Source organism: Entelurus aequoreus, linkage group LG15 (assembly GCF_033978785.1).
Source record: "Entelurus aequoreus isolate RoL-2023_Sb linkage group LG15, RoL_Eaeq_v1.1, whole genome shotgun sequence".
NCBI classification, from domain to species: domain Eukaryota; kingdom Metazoa; phylum Chordata; class Actinopteri; order Syngnathiformes; family Syngnathidae; genus Entelurus; species Entelurus aequoreus.
Window position 1 is genome coordinate 26,345,108 of NC_084745.1, and position 15,858 is coordinate 26,360,965.

Here is a 15,858-nt window from a genome sequence, read left to right on the forward strand (position 1 = left end):
AGACAGACAATGAACCTCCACTTAATGGTTCCCAGTTTTCCCAGTTTGCTCAACACATGGGATTCCATCACAGAAAAATAACACCACTTTGGCCACAGGCAAATGCGACTGCAGAAAGATTCATGCGTACGATTGGGAAGGTGATTCCTATCGCTCCAATGCAAGGTGTCCCATGGAAGCAACAAATAAACATCTTTTCGCATGAGTATCGAGCTACACCACACTGCACAACAGGGAGATCTCCTGCAGAGTTGATGTTTCAACGAAGCATGAACACAAAGATACCATCGGCCTGCTCAGCAACCATTAGTGCTGACAAAGAAGTGCGTAAAAGGGACACTGAGGAGAAAGCCAAAATGAAGAACTGTTCTGATGAGCAACGACATGCAGCACCATCTCACATCAAGCCAGGTGACATCGTGCTTTGTCGTCAAGTGAAACAGAACAAGCTCACAACATCGTACAGCAAGGAACCACTCACCGTCACCAATGTGAAAGGCTCCCTGGTGACAGCTGAACGGAATGGCTATACCATCACCAGGAACAGTTCATTCTTCAAGAAGATCCAACTTGTGGCGCAGCAAGATCAACTGCCACCACTCGACTACGACCTGGATTCTGATCTTGATGATGGCAATGATCACCCTGAACCAGCACCTGCACCGCCTATGTATCCAGTCAGGTAGCACATGCATCCTCTAGCCTATCTGCGTGACTATGAATGGACTGCCTAGAGCTCATGGAGATATGCAAAGAAAACATATCCTTTCAGTATCTTGTTTAGGCAGTTTGTGTTTATGAATGCATATCATATGTTCTGTATCACTGAGTGATACAGAATATGAAATGTGATGTTGATATTTTGAGTGTCCCCACTTATGATTTAAAGGCAGTCATTTTAGGTTTGTAAGAATAACTTAGTTGTATATGGAACTGTTCATTTCCAATTGATAGACAGGTTGTCTATAAAAAAAAAAAAAGAGTGATGTGATATTTAGATATATGCTGGCTGTGTGGTGACATCAACACACACTAGTGAAGAAGGTTACAACAGTTACGCCTTATGTATGACACAGAGCGATGCAAGCGATGTCTATGAGTAAAGCATCCAAATCCATCTAACCATCTCGTTGTTGAACCAGCAACAAAGGACACATAGAAACATTACAATAACTATACCTCTGCATGACATTGTAAGCTTATCAACATTAAAGGAAACAACACACCGGTCGTTCCTTGTCTCCCACCGTGGTTACAGTGAAGCCACATGCTACATACACTTCTATACACTATTCTGGTACGGCAAAAAAAGTATAATCCCTGAGGTGCCCCACTTTTTGAGAAGGACTGGGTTAGTGCAATAGGTGCTGTCATTGTATTGAGTGTCACAAAATATACATTGATATGCGGTAGAACCAGGGTTTGTAAGTAGAAAAGTTTGTATATTGAAACAAATGTCTACTTCAGAAAGGGTTCCAGTCTTGAAAAAATGTCTTTTAGTAAAAGTTTGAGCACAATATAAAGCGTTATACATTACTGTATATCAAACAAAAATAACAAGGGGATGATGCATAAATGTTCTATTTAATAACAAAGCCAAAAAAACAACACAAGTTGAACTGTCCTCTTTTTAAGCAGCCGCCATGCCGACACGCACACACACTGTCGTTAGCCCTGTGGTGCACTCACAGTTTGAAATCCCAAAATTCTTTAACAGCCAGCTCGTTACAATGATAAGAAATACAAAATGGAATCCACTTTACCTTGTTGGTTAATCTTCTCAGCATGCAGCAGAAGGGAGGAGGTGGTGGGGAGGAGGCGGTGTCGACAAGACTGTGGATACTTCATGAATGTTTGAAACTACACATTGCTTGTCAATCGCTTGCTTTGGACTCATTGAGCTAGCAAAACTCGAACAATGCTGTAAAAAGGCTAAACAGTTAAAAAAGCACACAAGGTAGCAAGCAGTGAGCATCGGAGATCGATCGGCCAGCTCACAATGGAAGTGCTTCCAGGCACAAAATGGCTGCCCTGCGGGCACACAATGAATGGATGAAACGTTGGTACACGGAGATAGGGTTGGTACACTAAAGCATATTTTTATTCGGTCTGCGGTTCACAAATTGAAAAGTTCCTACAATGATGGGTTCGTAAATCGAGGGTTGCGTCTTCGCTGTAACTACAACAGAAATAAACATGGCAGACTCATTAAAAAGAAACGAGAAAAACATTTACTATACGGGGATAACTGCTGACGTCACAAGGTGACATACGTCATAAGACGGTACTTGTTTGGAACAACGCAAAAATATTGCTTTATAAATATCTCACCACCTTTATGGTACCCAAATACACAAAAACAGGTACCAACAGGCAAGAAAAGTGACTTTTGTATGAGATGACCCCTTGAAAAATCCAGTGAATTCATTATTATTATTAAGCTAAGATGTTTTGTTCAGATAGCTTAGCATATGTAGCATCATCAATGTCCAAAATATATGAAAGTGGCCCCACATCTAAACAAGCGAGAATGAAACCTAATGTATATACAACACAAACCTCATAGGCACTTGTTTGAGTCTCACAACTTTGTCTGCGCTGACATTTTGTCATCATCCCTCCTGTGAGCAAAAGCATCAAAGCTGTGCTCCCAGGGCCTCCTTCCTGTTCTGTTTCCCCGCTGTTTTCACTGTGTTGTGATCAAAGTAAGCGTGGAATACGCTTGGATCTTTCTTTGGCAGCTCAGCTCGCCACGGGACAGCCCCTGTTTATCAGCTTCTCTTCAAACAAGCCCAATTAGACACACTCGCGTGCAAATACGCATTCAAATACGCGTTCAGTGGTCTAAAAATGACACTCGCTCTTATCTCAGAGTTGCATCCCTCGCCTGGAACTGAGCCTTTCTCCTCAGTGTTCCTCAGTGATGCATTTGCTTTCTTTTAGCTCCACCTGCAGGTGAACATTTATAGAGTCCCGAGTAGGACCAACCAGTGCTTCTAACAGGATGAAGCTGTCTTAAATGTATATTATGTTATGCTAATAGTACGTTCTAGCATGCTCATTTTAAAAATGATTTCATATAGTAATTATTATTTTTATCAGAATCAGAATCAGAATCAGAAATACTTTAATAATCCCAGAGGGGAAATTACAATTTTCAGCACAATCCCATTCAAGAGCAGACAAACATTACAGGGAGACAGAACAGGATCGCTTTATGATAAGTATTATTTAATTTGCTATGTTTCTATTGTTGCATCTTGCTATATGCCAGTCTTTTTGGGGTGCGTTGCCATGGGAGACGCGTGTGACCCAGGGAACATGCTTTATCAGTATCATGCTTCAAACCCGCTTTAAAAAGCTCTGCACTACAAAACATGCTCATTGTAGCCATTAATCCTGTCTTCCTCATTTTAATAATACAAATTAAAAAATCAACACAAATTTTGTTTTGTAGGTTAAAGTGTTGTATATATATATATATATATATATATATATATATATATATATATATATATATATATATATATATATATATATATATATATATATATATATATATATATATATATATATATATATATAATAATGTTTCTGATCAATTTACATTTATTATTACTTGTTGAGTTTATTTATTTGTATTTTTCAGTATTTAATGGTTCAAGTTGGTAAACATTTTTTTACAGTTTGAATAAGGATTGCGTTTGTTTTTTAACTTCAGGCAAATTGATGCACTTCAAATCTGAGCCGAGGATGTCGTTGTGGTTTGTGCAGCTCTTTGAGACAGTTGTGATTAAGGGCTATACAAATAAACTTTGATGATTGATTGAAATCTTTTCTGTTACAGACTAAAAACTATGTTAATTAAGTGATTCTTTGTTGTAACTTAATCTGTTTCTTCTTCTTTTCTTTTTTTTTTAATAAGGATGCAGTGTTATGCAGAAGTGTATTTATAACAATTTTATAGACATTTGTTACTATTTATAGTAATGACAGTGAGTCGGGGCAAATTGTTTTCTTTTTCCCAGGGAGGCGTAACAGAAAATAATTGAGATGCTCTGCTATATGCTGATATTTGATTGTTCTGTTGCTATTCACTAAAAAGTGAGATATAAATACAATGTTGGCACAAAGGACATTATAGGGATTCACAAAAATATGTGGAAAATGTTTTAGACTGTGCTGAGATTTTATCACTGAATATACAGAAAAACAAATAAGTTAACTTACTTTTGGCTTTCCCACGGTCTGCAGGAGATCTGAATGATGCAACTTCCTGTGGACGATGCGACTTGTGGAATATTCCACATTTTTCAAAATGTGTATAATGTTAGTTACGGTAACAGGACTGAGTAAAAAAAAACCCAGGGACACATTTAATGTTTTAACTAAATTGTTTGTTCTTCTTAAGAAAGTTAACTTAACATAGTTGGGATAGGAAGTAACACAATAAAGTAAACACATTTACATTTCTGAATAATATAATAGCAGGAGTTGTAGTAGGAGTTTATTTTTGGACATGTTAAAACAAAACAAAAGAAAATATATTAAAAAGAAAATCAGAACAGTACAGTAAGGTGTGGATTAAGAGATAAATACAGTAATCCCTCGTTTATCGCTGTTAATCGGTTACAAACATGACCACGATAAATTAATTTTCGCAGAATTGATCGGAAATCAAAGATTTTCATAGCTAGAGCATACAAAATTTCAAGCTGACTTTTATTCCACATATTAAAAATATTACAACAAATTTTTTTTGAAGGTCCTGAGTAGTCGTGAGTTCAATCCCGGCCTCGGGATCTTTCTGTGTGGAGTTTGCATGTTCTCCCCGTGACTGCGTGGGTTCCCTCCGGGTACTCCGGCTTCCTCCCACCTCCAAAGACATGCACCTGGGGATAGGTTGATTGGCAACACTAAAATGGCCCTAGTGTGTGGATGTGAGTGTGAATGTTGTCTGTCTATCTGTGTTGGCCCTGCGATGAGGTGGCGACTTGTCCAGGGTGTACTCCGCCTTCCGCCCGATTGTAGCTGAGATAGGCTCCAGCACCCCCCGCGACCCCGAAGGGAATAAGCTGTAGAAAATGGATGGATGGATGGAACTTAAGAACATAGCAAGAGTCCACCCGTTTCTCTCTCAGGCCAACACAGAGATGCTAATGCATGCTTTTATTTCCCGTCGTCTATTGTAATGCCCTGCTCTCTGGCCTTCCCAGAAAGAATATCAGAAGTCTACAATCATTACAAAACTCAGCTGCACGCGTGCTGACGAGGACCAGAGGGCAGGAGCACGTTACACCAGTTTTAAAGTCGCTGCATTGGCTCCCAGTCCGCTTCAGGGTAAATTTTAAAGTCCTATTATTAGTTTTTAAATGTCTTAATGGCCTTGCGCCTTTATCTAACTGACCTGCTTTTACCGTATCAACCCTCACGGATTTTAGCTTTACCAAATACCAGACAAAGACCCACAGTGATCCAGCATTTAGCCACTACCTGTGGAACAGCTTGCCAGAGAGCCTCAGGACAGCAGAGAGCGTTGAACTTTAAAAAAAACAACAAAAGAAACAAGGCTAAAGACACACCTTTTTAATCAGGCTTTTCACTAACCAACTGTATGTTATTATTTTATTGTCCTTTTTTTATCTTAATCATTCATATTTATATTGATATTCTCTGAATGTTATGTTTTTATTAACTAATGAATGTAATATTTATATTATTTTATTTATATTAAAATGTTTACATATATTATATTATGTTTTATACTATATATACAGGTATATATATATATATATATACCCACCCCCCACCCATTTTCTACCGCTTATTCCCTTCGGGGTCGCGGGGGGCGCTGGAGCCTATCTCAGCTACAATCGGGCATATATATATATATATATATATATATATAGGGTAACACTTTAGTATGAGAAACACATATTTACCAATAATTAGTTGCTTATTAACATGCAAATTAGTAACATATTGGCTCTTAATTAGTCATTATTAAGTACTTATTAATGCCTTATTCTGCATGGTCTTATTATACAACCAGTAAGCCATTAACTAAGAGTCTTCCCTGAATAACCTCAGAATTATTGCTTATTAGTAACCCTAACCCTTATATGTTCCCCGAGTGTCCAAATAACTCTAAATTAAGTCTTTGTTACTTTAATAAGCAACTAATTAATGGTGAATATGTTCCCCATACTAAAATGTTACCACATATATATCTACATATATATATATACAGGACTGTCTCAAAAAATTAGAATATTGTTATAAAGTTCTTTATTTTCTGTAATGCAATTAAAAAAACAAAAATGTCATACATTCTGGATTCATTACACATTAATTGAAATATTGCAAGCCTTTTATTATTTTAATATTGCTGATTATGGCATACAGCTTAAGAAAACTCAAAAATCCCATCTCAAAAAATTAGAATATTTCCTCAGACCAAGTAAAAAAAAAAGATTTATAACAGCAAAACAAAATCAAACATTTGAAAATGTCAATTAACGCACTCAGTACTTGGTTGGGAATCCTTTTGCACGGATTACTGCATTAATGCGGCGTGGCATGGAGGCAATCAGCCTGTGACATTGCTGAGGTGTTATGGATGCCCAGGATTCTTCAATAGCGGCCTTCAGCTCATTTGCATTATTGGGTCTGGTGTATTTCAGCTTCTTCTTCACAATACCCCACAAATTCTCTATGGGGTTCAGGTCAGGGGAGTTGGCAGGCCAATCGAGGACAGTAATGCCATGGTCAGTACACCAGTTACTGGTGGTTTTGGCACTGTGGGCAGGTGCCAGATCATGCTGGAAAATGAAATCATCATCTCCATAGAGCTTTTCAACAGATGGACGCATGTAGTGCTCTAAAATCTCTAGAAGCGTTCGACTTGGGCTATGGAAAAGAAGCAATGGACAGTTGCAGAGTGGTCCAGAGTCCTGTTGTCAGACGAAAGCAAGTTTTGTATTTCATTTGGAAGTCAAGGCGCTAGAGTCTGGAGGATGGCTGGAGAGGAGCAAAATTCAAGTTGCTTGAAATCCAGTGTGAAGTTCCCACAGTCAGCAATGGTTTGGGGAGCCATGTCAGCTGCTGGTGTTGGTCCACTGTGTTTCATCAAGTCCAGAGTCAATGCAGCTGTGTAACAAGAGATTTTAGAGCACTACATGCTTCCATCCAATGTTTTCTCTAATTGTTCATGTGTGTGAGCAAACACAAAAACTCCCTGAGGATTCAGTGGAACACATGTGAGCAACATCACACGTGGCAATACCAGCAGCACACCTGTCTCAAACCAATCTTTTATTATAATGACAGGAGTCATTTTCATGAGATTATTTAGAAATATTAGTGATTTGGCCCACTTGTAATGAAAATAAAAGAAATCTTGTTTTTCATAAGCTATGGATTAGTATTGTACAGTATGTCTGGGTGGGGGTCCTGCTTAGGAAATCATTTTTACCCCTTTCAGAGATCACATTTAGTTCCCTTTAAACATCCTCATGTTGCACAATGAAATGTAAGCATTGGATGAAGTGTGCATTCCTGTAACTTTCTCTAGTAACAGCATTCCATGATTAATATCAATAAAATAACATATAAATCAATATATGACAGTAGAATAAGCACACATATGACTGAGGAGTCATAGTGTAACTTTATGTGGTGTTTGAGTTGTCCGACTTTTTGTGTGGCCATAAACGCACCAGTGGCTTAGTGCTATGCGTGTTGGTGACTGATGACAAGTTAGTTTTGGCCTGGTTTGTACGGCAGAAAATGACTAGTTTTTCAAGATAGAAGTTTTTTACTCATGTTTTTGTGCGGTTATGGCCGAATATAAACAGTTTTGCTCAATAAAGTGATCGATATAATTCCTGTCCCCGAAGCATCTCGATAGACGATAATTGAACGGTGTTCAATTGAACGGTGTTGACGAACACTGTTAGGGCCGTTTGTTGTCACTGTCACTCAGAGTTGCATTGCAAAATTATACAGAATAAATGTGTTTATTTTGTTTAGAATTCAGGTGGGATTTGATTTGGTGTGCGGCATATATTTGCTGTGAGCAGAGGACGCTTGAGCAGTGCGCAATTGCGCAGGCGCGCACCTTAGAGGGAACGTTGCTTCCATCTGTTGAAAAGCTCTATGGAGATGATGATTTCATTTTCCAGCATGATCTGGCACATGCCCACAGTGCCAAAACCACCAGTAACTGGTGTACTGACCATGGCATTACTGTCCTCGATTGGCCTGCCAACTCCCCTGACCTGAACCCCATAGAGAATTTGTGGGGTATTGTGAAGAAGAAGCTGAAAGACACCAGACCCAATAATGCAAATGAGCTAAAGGCCGCTATTGAAGCATCCTGGGCATCCATAACACCTCAGCAATGCCACAGGCTGATTGCCTCCATGCTACGCCGCATTGATGGCAGTAATCCGTGCAAACGGATTCCCAACATAAGTACTGAGTGCATTAATTGACATTTTTAAATTTTTGATTTTGTTTTGCTGTTATAAATCTTTTTTTTTACTTGGTCTGAGGAAATATTGTAATTTTTTGAGATGGAATTTTTGAGTTTTCTTAAGCTATATGCCATAATCAGCAATATTAAAATAATAAAAGGCTTGCAATATTTCAGTTGATGTGTAATGATTCCAGAATGTATGACATTTTTGTTTTTTTAATTGCATTACAGAAAATAAATAACTTTATCACAATATTCTAATTTTCTGAGACAGTCCTGTATATATATATATAATTGTATTTTATTTTATTTTATGTGTTTTTTATTTTTTTTCCCCCAACAGCGTTAATTTGAATATTTCTCCAGTATTGATGCCTCGAAGGTGGCGGCGTTTTACCTCAAATCCTTAGTGCCATGCCATGTTTTTTTTTGCTTTGTTGTTGTCAATAGTGTTATAGTAAGTATGTGTGTGTGTGTGTGTGTGTGTGTGTGTGTGTGTGTGTGTGTGTGTGTGTGTGTGTGTGTGTGTGTGTGTGTGTGTGTGTGTGTGTGTGTGTGTGTGTGTGTGTGTGTGTGTGTGTGTGTGTGTGTGTGTGTGTGTGTGTGTGTGTGAATGCGTGTGTTTTCTTTTCTTCTTCTATTATTGTTTTTTTGTTGTTGTTTTTTTGTACAACACTTTGTGCTTGCCACTTGCCTGTGCATGAAAAGTGCTATCTAAATAATTTATTTTAACCCAATATGTTAATGCTGCCTGAGGCTGAGCCAATCAGTGGCCACAATACTGAACAGGGGCCCTGGTTGGTTTGCTCTTCTCTAATACAACTATGGTATTGATATTTTGCTTGAAAATGCCTAATTTAGGACCCAAAAACTGTAGAATAAGACCTTTTTAAAAATCTGAAGTGCGATGTGGCGAGGGACAACTGTAGTTAGATATACAATATACCTAATTATTAAAAAAATAAAACAGTTTAGAACAAGGTCAAAAAATGTTAAGCTGCGGGCCAAATTTTCTATCATTCAAGGTATTTAAAATAAATACATTTAAATTGTATTCATTAAATCTGTGCAGGACACTTTGCTTAAAAAATATATATATTTTGCAGTTTATTTACAATTTATATCCTGGGGATGCACTGATGGGATTGAATGTGGTTCAGATCCAAACTACCGGGTTTTTAGATTCTTATTCCATCTAAAGGGTGCAGTTCTTGTTATTTATGTGGTGCTTACTGTATGTCCCTTTCTGTTTCTTTGTGTATGTGTGTGTATGTGTGTGTGTATTTGCAGCGCTCACGCTCAGCCTTCTCCCTCACCAGTGACGACTCTCCTGAGAAGGCTCCTCAGGACGAGGCTGTCGGCACGGGCGGCAGCTTGCAGGAGTACTCCTCTCTGAAGAGGGAGGCCAAGACCACATCCCTGCCCACTTGGAAGAGTGTCGACCGGCTGGACAATTCCAGTAATAACCCTTTATTTCATGTATCCCACTGGGTTGGGTTTATCGATGTTTGCCGTTTGTTAAGGTGCTTTGTGTGCGGAGCAAAGGTCACAATTTGCGTTTTAGAACAGTATGCCAATAATATAGACCTTTTAAAATGTATTATAAATTATAATAAATGTTTTAACTTTATCATGATTTGGAGTTTGTGCAAAAAAAACCCTAAGTCTCTTTGACTGCTCAGCCAGCATTAATAGTGCTGAGTACATTAACACAGCAAGTGTAACTAGGGATGGGTACAGATTTTGGTACTTCTGCAATAGGCACTAACCGAATTCACTGTGCCATTTCCCATACCTTTGTTGCTCGTGACGTCACGTCCAGGTCAAACATTTGGCGGGCAAACAAGCACTCTGAGTGTATCCAGTTGAACTGCCTCTAGGAAGAGTTACAAATTTTAAGGCCAACAAAGCCAGTATGCCTGATAGAAAACGCTCAAACATCAAGTAAGGCACTACTTTTTCAAAATGTGCTAGCTTGATGCTAAATTACATTGGATTTGCTATAGAAGTACTACTAATTAGCATGAGCTATTTTACATAGCAAAATCAACGCCTCCAAATGTGGTAACAAAAACTGCAACCAAGATACACCTCAGAATCAAAACAGTTCGGTGTGTAATAAATACAATATTTACACCACGCAACAAAAAACTAGCTTATTAGCAAAGGCTACTTCCTAGCGAGGCAACACCCTGTAGTCTATACACTACTGCCATCTAATGTCTTAGAAGTGCAACTGCATGCAAAGCCCACTATACTGTATATAAATAAAATTTGCAAATGAAACTCAAAAGTGTAAGCGATCAAGACAACTGGACAGCTCTGTTATCATTATCAGTTCACCATTAAAATGTTAAATAAAAAAATATATTTCATTATTAAACAAATGAACATTTATTAACACATAAACACACAAAAGTACCGAATTTCAAGCTTCTGGTAATTCAGATGCCTATCCCTAGATCAGTGGTTCTTAACCTGGGTTCGATCGAACTGAGTCAGCCTCAGGGGGTTCGGCGGAGCCTCCGCCACAGAGGTAAAGACACATCCGACTTATCGTGTAAAAAAAAACTTCTCCCTATCAGCGTGTTACGGACCCAACAATGTTCCCCCTAATTTTCCATCTGATTTGCAGGTTGTTTGATCGATCGATTTAAACTTTTACTAGCAGATTGCAAAGGAAGAGAATACATTATATGAAACAGTACAGTACATATTCCGTACAATTGACCACTAAATGGTAACACCCGAATACGTTTTTCAACTTGTTTAAGTCGGGGTCCACGTTAATCAATTCATGGTAATGTGTGTAAGGTGTGTAATTTGTTGTGAGTTCATTCACTGTGTTGGTTTTGTTCTTTGAACAAGGTGATGTTCATGCACGGTTCATTTTGTGCACCAGTAAAAAAAACATATGACTTTTTCTTGAATTTGAAAAAAAACAAAACATTTTATTTTTCACTAAAGAAGGGTTCGGTGAATGCACATATGAAACTAATGGGGTTGGGTACCTCCAACACGGTTAAGAACCACTGGCCTACATCCTACGGCCATAGCTGTATATGCCAATGTTCGTTGACATGGTGCTAATATTGTTGTCATTTCCCAAACAAACTTCACACAATATTCACCGGCTCACTAAAACGAATGAGAAAGTCCCAAAAGGTGTCTTTTTGGATACATTGTGGTCATCTACCTTGCATTCCTAACCGACAGCTTATTTGCTGCCACGAATGAAGCATTCATCTGGTTCATCCACCAGGTGCGTCCTCGGTCCTCCAGAGTCCAGACGGCAACTGGATCGCCCTCCACAGCTCTCAGCTGTCTCGTCCCAGCCTGCTGACCAAGAGGAAGAGCCTGGTCTTCAGCGTCTTGGAGAAGGAGTCCGGCGTGGTCTCGGCCTACGACGAGATGGGATCTGACTCGGAGGAGGACGAGGAAAGCAGCTGGGGCGCGGCGTTGCAACAGTTCCGACGCAAGCTGTCCGACGAGACGTACTACACGGACTCGCAGCATGACCCAGAGTGGACGTACACGCAGCACCTGCCTGTGACCTCGCCGTCTTCTGGCCAGTACACAAACACGGAGACCCTGAATTCCGACTCGGAGGCGTCGTCGGCGTTGTCCACGTGTCCTCGGAAAGCGCCTCAAAACTTGCTGAAGAAGAAAGGAGCATCTGAAACACACCTGCACCCCTACCACCAACCCCTCTACCACCAACACCTTCACCAGAACCTCTCTCCTTACCCGCTCCTCTCAGGGGCATTGGACGTGAACTTTAACCCTAAGGTGCGTTGACTTAACATTTTCCCACAAAAGTATTAAAAGGTTGGCAATTTATGCTAACCACAATATTAGAAACACCTCTCAGTATGATGCAGCACACTTCCACACCACCGCAATCATAAACACTTTGTAATATAAAATCATATTTGATTCACAATCCACATTTCCAGGTGATGGGGGACAGCAGTGAAGCGGAGGAAAGGCAGAATGACCCAATTAGAAGGTCACGGCGGCGCAGAAAAAGCAAGAGGGATTCATCAAACGAGAGCAGGTCCGGGAGCCAGAACTACTCACTGTCCATTCAGGTAACATATTGCACACAGAAAATGCATGAGAATTGCTGTTGTATACCATAATACAAATGAAATATATAGAGCACTACAGTACATTGTTTTTTTAATAGCAAGACATAGAAAGCATGCAAACATACACAGGCAGTGAGCAGTGACCCCATTTGATGTTCTTCTTGCTGGAAAAAGTGTGATATTTCTCATCAAAAGTTGTTCAAAAACAATCAGTTACAAGCCCAAAATGAGCTGGATTCAAATTAAATGTATTCTCCAAGAATGTTTTATTCCAGACCCATATAAAAAAATGTGTGTGTGTGTGTGCGTGTGCGTGTGTGTGTGCGCGCACGCGCGTGCGTGTATATGTTTAGTGCTAACCCTAACCCTATACAAGGGTTAGTGCGTGTGCCTCACAATGCGAAGGTCCTGGGTTCCATCCCGGGCTCGGGATCTTTCTGTGTGGAGTTTGCATGTTCTCCCCGTGACTGCGTGGGTTCCCTCCAGGTACTCAAGCTTCCTCCCACCTCCAAAGACATGAAACCTGGGGATAGGTTGATTGGCCACACTAAAATTGGCCCTAGTGTGTGAATGTGAGTGTGAATGTTGTCTGTCTGTATATGTATGTATATATACTGTATATATGTGTGTATATATATTAGGGGTGTGGGAAAAAATCTATTCGAATTCAAATCGCCATTCTCACGTTGTACGATTCAGTATCGATTCTCATTTTTCAAAAATCGATTTTATGTTTTAATTTAATTTAATTTTTTTTTTTTTTTTTTTTTTTTAAATTAATCAATCCAACACATCAATACACAGCAATACCATAACAATGCAATCCAGTTCCAAAACCAAACCCGACCAAGCAACAATCAGAACTGCAATAAACAGAGCAATTGAGAGGAGACACAAACACGACACAGAACAAACCAAAAATAGTGAAACAAAAATGAATATTATCAACAACAGTATCAATATTAGTTACAATTTCAACATAGCAGTGATTAAAATCCCTCATTGACATTATCATTAGACATTTATAAAAATAAAAGAACAATAGTGTCACAGTGGCTTACACTTGCATCACATCTCATAAGCTTGACAACACACTGTGTCCAATATTTTCACAAAGATAAAATAAGTCATATTTTCGGTTCATTTAATAGTTAAAACAAATTTACATTATTGCAATCAGTTGATAAAACATTGTCCTTTACAATTATAAAAGCTTTTTACAAAAATCTACTACTCTGCTTGCATGTCAGCAGACTGGGGTAGATCCTGCTGAAATCCTATGTATTGAATGAATCGAGAATCGCGTTGAATCGAAAAAATCGATTTATAATCGAATCGTGACCCCAAGAATCGATATTGAATCGAATCGTGGGGCACCCAAAGATTTGCAGCTCTAATATGTATATATATATATATATATATGTGTGTGTGTGTATATATATATATATATATATATATATATATATATATATATATATATATATATATATATATATATGTATATATATATACATATATATATATAGGTATATATATATATATACAGTATATATATATATATATATATATATATGTGTGTGTGATATATATATATATATATATATATAAATATATATATATATATATATATATATATATATATATATATATATATATATATATATATATATATATATATATATATATATATATATATATATATATATATATGTATATATATATACATATATATATATAGGTATATATATATATACAGTATATATATATATATATATATATGTGTGTGTGATATATATATATATATATATATATATATATATATAAATATATATATATATATATATATATATATATATATATATATATATATATATATATATATATATATATATATATATGTGTATACGTGTACATGCATATATATATAATGTATATGTTATTTTACATGCAGTCGGCTTTCGGCCCTCAACCAAATTTTTTTAGTCCAATGTGGCCCCCAGGGCAAAAGATTTGGACACCCCTGGTATATTCATCGACGTCCCACTGGGGTGAGTTTTTCCTTGCCCATATGTGGGCTCTGTACCGAGGATGTCGTTGTGGCTTGTGCAGCCCTTTGAGACACTTGTGATTTAGGGCTATATAAATAAACATTGATTGATTGATTGATTGATTCTGTATGTCCGTTCTCTTAAATAACCTAATTTTCTGCTGCATGTAGGATGTGGATCCTCAATTTTCAGACAAATCCTCAAACCATGATGCCTCGCCTTACTCTGCCTCGGATTGTCTCCGACTTGGAGACAGTAGGCGTTCAAAATTGACTAAAAAGACGCCGTCACTCTGGTTTTACTTGAATGATTTATACCATTCATAGACTCATATATGCACCGTGAAGTCTGCACTTGCATTGACGCATTTATGAAGTTGTGGATTCCTTTTTTGTCAATAAATTTAATGTTTTGTAATATTTTTCTGTTCTGTGTGTGAATGATTGTCCTTTCAAGGAGAGCAGTGGTTTTCTTCTCAATGACTTACTGAAGAGGAGCTTAAGTGAGGACCAGCCAGAATCAGTTAGCACTGCGGCCCAGGACACCATCACACCCGAGCCCCAAGATTTGGACAAAGTTGCACCGAACTCATTATACCCGACTAGCCCTTTTTCACCGACTCCGGGGCCCAAACACATCAGCTCGGGACTGGCGTCTGTCCCTGCTGAACCCCTGGGAGAAGAACTACGGTCCAGAATCAGCCAGATGGTCAGGAGTCGCACCAACAGCAGAGAGAGCAGCTCGTCTGAGGAAGATAAGAAGTGGGCAGCTCACAAACAGACGGATAAAGAAAGTGTCCGACAGAGGGCCAACCAGAAGCCCAAAGACATGGAAAGGGAAAATTCCAGGTCCAGTGTCAGATTAAGAGCAAACGAACCCGTCTTGCAAGTCAACGGACAAGAGATTGCGAGGCAGGCTGTAAAAACTCCGCTTCTGAGCGGGGAAGTGAAGGAGAGGAGATCAGAGAAGAGTTCCGAGGAGGTGGTGGATGACCGGGAGCAGAAGAGAGGAGAGCGGAGGAACAGACAAAACAGAAGGTCGCACCGACGAGACGCGACCAAGGAGGTAGCTGAATGGAGGAGTGGCTCCAGTGCGGCCAGCTCGCCTGCTGTTACGCCATCTTCCCAGGAGGGGGTGCTGTCTGATAACCAGGTAAATAGATGTCTCTTTCTTTCACCCTTACTTCTTTACTGCTAATGTCTGTCCCCGCTCATTTTTGTCTCATTTCCTCGCTTATTCT

The 15,858-nt window shown here is 38.7% G+C and overlaps 1 protein-coding gene across 5 annotated transcripts in view; it reads left to right on the forward strand.

The window, feature by feature from the left end:
* The window catches only part of myripb (myosin VIIA and Rab interacting protein b), a 360,347-nt gene that overhangs the window by 308,481 nt on the left and 36,008 nt on the right, over positions 1 to 15,858 (forward strand). For all 5 annotated transcript variants that reach the window (XM_062021122.1, XM_062021123.1, XM_062021124.1 and 2 more), the window contains 4 exons: positions 9,770 to 9,938; positions 11,742 to 12,268; positions 12,436 to 12,570; positions 15,075 to 15,770. In XM_062021122.1, coding sequence (XP_061877106.1) covers positions 9,770 to 9,938; positions 11,742 to 12,268; positions 12,436 to 12,570; positions 15,075 to 15,770 — 1,527 coding nt within the window. The remainder of the gene's footprint in view (positions 1 to 9,769; positions 9,939 to 11,741; positions 12,269 to 12,435; positions 12,571 to 15,074; positions 15,771 to 15,858) is intronic.